The sequence below is a fragment of the Cucumis melo genome, chromosome 3 (assembly GCF_025177605.1).
Source record: "Cucumis melo cultivar AY chromosome 3, USDA_Cmelo_AY_1.0, whole genome shotgun sequence".
Lineage (NCBI taxonomy): Eukaryota > Viridiplantae > Streptophyta > Magnoliopsida > Cucurbitales > Cucurbitaceae > Cucumis > Cucumis melo.
Window position 1 is genome coordinate 19,026,631 of NC_066859.1, and position 4,149 is coordinate 19,030,779.

General features: G+C 34.7%; 1 protein-coding gene and 1 long non-coding RNA gene across 2 annotated transcripts; one reads left to right on the forward strand and one right to left on the reverse strand.

Annotated features, from left to right (window-relative positions):
* Positions 1-709: 709 nt before the first annotated feature.
* On the forward strand, positions 710-2,972 carry LOC103501327 (lecithin-cholesterol acyltransferase-like 1). The gene is made up of 2 exons (XM_008464872.3): positions 710-1,308; positions 1,957-2,972. Exons 1-2 carry the CDS (start codon positions 914-916, stop codon positions 2,867-2,869), a joined length of 1,308 nt encoding a protein of 435 aa, XP_008463094.1. The 5' UTR covers positions 710-913; the 3' UTR covers positions 2,870-2,972.
* LOC127148717 (uncharacterized) lies at positions 837-1,958 on the reverse strand. Its single transcript, XR_007819745.1, has 2 exons — positions 1,620-1,958; positions 837-1,325 (listed from the first exon to the last, which is right to left on the reverse strand). It is a non-coding gene; the product is annotated as an uncharacterized LOC127148717 (long non-coding RNA).
* Positions 2,973-4,149: the final 1,177 nt, after the last annotated feature.

Below are 4,149 nucleotides of genomic sequence, written 5' to 3' on the forward strand. Positions count from 1 at the left end.
TTTCTCAAACTTCTTGCCAGTAGTGCTTTCATTCATAAGGGTAACAAATTTCATATTTTTCTTATAAACTTTCTTTGTTTGTGTAGGTTTGGAAAGGAAAATCATTTTGAAAAGTTTTGTAAGAAACTTATTTTTTGAACAAATTCTTTAACACTAATAAATCACTTGTTCAACCTTCTCAAATCCCCACAATTTGGGACAACCAATTAGAAAAGTCACATGTTAAAAAAAAAAAAGAACACAAATAGAAGGAGATAGTTGCAAATGTAGCAATTATATTCAAAATAATTAAGTATATAGCAACATTTTAAAAAAATTACAAATATAGCAGTATCTGTCAAAATCCATCAATGATAAGAGTCTATCACTGGTAGACCATATAGCAAATGTTGATCTATTATTGATAAACCATAAAAGTCTATCAGTATGGTTTAAAAAAAATTGCAAATATAGCAAATTGCAAATATTTTAAAAAAAATTGCAAATATAGCAAAGTCTATCAGTGATTATTTTAAAAATTGCTCTAAAAATTGCTACCTATTATAATTACCCAATTAGGAAGTGTATAATGGACAATATTTACAATATGGTCTATCACTTATTAATTTCTATCATTAATAAACTTTGACATATCTTGTTATCTTTGTAATTTCTTTTTAAATGTTACTATACGGTAATATTTTGAATTCAATTGCTATGGATAGAAACCAGAAAGCCCAATATATTTTAGCCCAAAGGCCACAATGATTGGGATTATCGTTGTCGTGGAACTTTTACTGGGAGAAAGCAAACTATATTGTGCACCACAAAATGGAGAAGTGGGGTACGTCACTGAGTTGATGAAAGCCATGAAAAAAAGTGGGATAATAATAATAATGGAGATGAAAGAACAATTTACAGGCATGGAAAGAAGATGAAGATGAAGGGTGAACTGAAAATCATCGCCATAGTTTCAATGGCTTTGGTGCATCAGTTGTACATGTGTGAATCAAGAAACTCCCTCCACCCTCTCATCCTCATCCCCGGAGCTGGTGGGAACCAATTGGAAGCTCGCCTCACCAAAGACTACAAATCCTCTTCCTTATTTTGCAGCCGTTGGAATCCAATCATGAAGGACTCACAAGGTTGGTTCAGGCTTTGGTTCAGCCCTACTGTTCTGTTGGCACCATACACAGATTGCTTTGCTCGCCGAATGACACTTCATTATGAAAAAGATTTGGATGATTACAGAAATGAAATTGGTGTTCAAACTAGAGTCAATCAGTTTGGATCAGTCCAGTCTCTTCTCTACCTCGATCCCAATCTCAAGTAAGCTTTCTAGCAATCTATGTAGCACAAACACAAAGATATAGATTAGGCTACTGTATAAAAGACTAGGATACGGATTCTTTGGAGATACTTTTAAAAAAATATCAAGGATATATGTAAATTTAACTTGAAATACTAAATGCAATCCACTCGAAAACATAAAATGTCAAGTTAAAGACAATAATACAAAAAAAATAATATAAACGCTGAAATACAATACAAAAGGCAGCAATAATACAATAGAAAAGGTTGGTGATACCGTGGAATCATATCAATTAGAGAAGAAGAAGATTAGAGGGAGGAGTACGAACCTAAAGGAATAACTTCTTCCTTGAAGTTAATCAAGTGGGTTATTTTTTGAACAACTTTGTGGGGACTAGGGCACGAAGATTACATGATTGGCTTTCAATTTTTTACTTCTAGCTATGGTTTGGGGCAGTGGACTTTACACAGGTTAGTTATAGAAGGTGATGCCATATCCAATATCTATAAGAAAAACAACGCTGAGTTGTATTATACTGAATATATTTAGGAAGTATCTCAGAATATCAGTATCGTATTTCATATTTATTCTCTATTTCACATGAAGAATACGCGCTTCATAGCTTCTAATACTGCTTGTGGTTGGTTGCCTTTTTCTTTTGGCAGGAAGATCACAACATATATGGCCGGGCTGGTGAATTCTTTAGAAGCAATTGGGTACGTTAGAGACACGACCCTATTCGGAGCACCCTACGATTTTCGATATGGTTTGGCTCCAGAAGGTCATCCCTGTGAAGTGGGTTCCAAGTTCCTCAAGGATCTAAAAGAATTGGTGGAGAAAGCAAGCAATTCAAATGAGGGGAAATCAGTAATACTCGTGACTCATAGCTTAGGGGGGCTCTTCGCCCTCCAATTTCTTAATCGAAACACACCCTCTTGGCGTAGGCACTTCATCAAACACCTTGTCACCTTGTCTACGCCATGGGGTGGATCAGTGGAAGGGATGCGCACATTCGCATCAGGGAACACACTCGGCGTCCCACTAGTCAATCCATTGCGTGTTAGAACAGAACAACGGAGTTCTGAAAGCAATCTATGGCTATTGCCCAACCCCACAATCTACAAACACAATAAGCCGATAGTAATTACTCAATATTCTAACTACACAGTGGAAGAAATACCACGTTTTCTGAAGGATATTGGATTTGAGGAAGGTGTTTATCCCTATGAATCTCGCATTTTGCCACTCATCGAACATTATGAAGCACCTGGGGTGGATTTAACGTGTGTAATTGGAGGGGGTGTGAAGACGCCGGACACTCTGTTGTACGGCGAAAAGGGGTTCGACGAACAGCCGGAAATGGGCTATGGGGATGGAGATGGGACGGTGAATATGGTGAGCTTGCGGGCACTTGAAAAATTATGGGCCGAGGAGAAGAATCAAACGCTGGAAACGATCGAGCTTCCAGGCGTCTCTCATAAATCCATTTTGGATGATAGAGAAGCTTTGGACGTAATAATTAGGGAGATTTCTCGCATAAATTCTATGGCCTCCCGGCTGCGGCCGCACACATGTTGAGACTTTCTGGAGCCTATTTTGTTGAACATTTATTTTGCCTCTATTTAACAGAAAACAAAAATATTTAAAATCGGTAAAATGCTTTCATAAAATTCTTCTTGAATATTTTAGGCCACTCGTCTTCACCTATTTCATATTTACGACAAAATTTTATAAAGGTACTTCATCTCCCTCATGTTCGAGAATATTAAGATCATTTAAATATTATCTTAATATGATCTAAACGATTGTTTATCATTGTCAATGCAATCGTTTATCGTGATCAACACGATTATTTAATTGATCACACAATTATTTAAATTTGAAGTTTTTTCTCATCATTTAAAACTAACTACACGATTGTGTTGGCATGACCTAAAAATCATTTAGCATAGTCAACACGATCATTTGATTTGAAGTTTTTAACGATCATATAAATTGGACTACATAATCACTTACCGTAATCAACACGATCGTTTAGCATAGTTAACACGAATTTGAAGTTTTTTTTCTTTTTTCTATCATGGGTTGGCCTATGGTAAAAGGGAGACATAGTCTCAATAACTAACTAAGAGGTCATGAGCAATCAATGGCGACTAATTAGTTTCTTTGACGCCCAAATGTTATAGACACTCACGGATATCGAAAAAAGAAAAAAAGAATTGAACCCTTTTTACTCATCATTAAAAAGATTAATTGTATTTCTCATTAACAATTAATTGTAAATATTTTAACTAATTGTTATATTTTTTAATAACCTCTTGTATTAATATTTAAAGAGCCAAATTTTAAAAATAAGAAAAATAGTTTAGCAAAAACTTATTTTTGTTTTTAAAACTTTAACATTTCTAATAGATATAACATATTGGTGTTATTATTATGTTGTATAGTTTGTGTTGTAAGATTGTTACGTATGTAAACTGGTTGTTTGTTACCGACTTCAAAGTTGTTGATCAAGGGTATTTATATTTGAGTTCTCTCCTTCAATGAATAAGTTTTGATAGTTTATTTATTTTAAATATCTCAAAATGGCATAGGAGATATATAATTTACCATTCCTTTTTCTCGATTTTTTTCTCTTCATCTTTTCTTTTCCTTCCTCTGCTTCCTTTTATCTCTTCAATGGAAAACGATAGAAACTCAAAAGGATCAATTGAGTTCTCAACCTTGATTCTACTGATCATTAACCAAGTCAAAACCTCCTCAATGGTGTCTCAATTATAAAGCTCAATTGATACTCAACTCAAACCATATCTCCTTCATCCTTCTTTTGCACCTACCTAAGTACTTATTACCCAGGT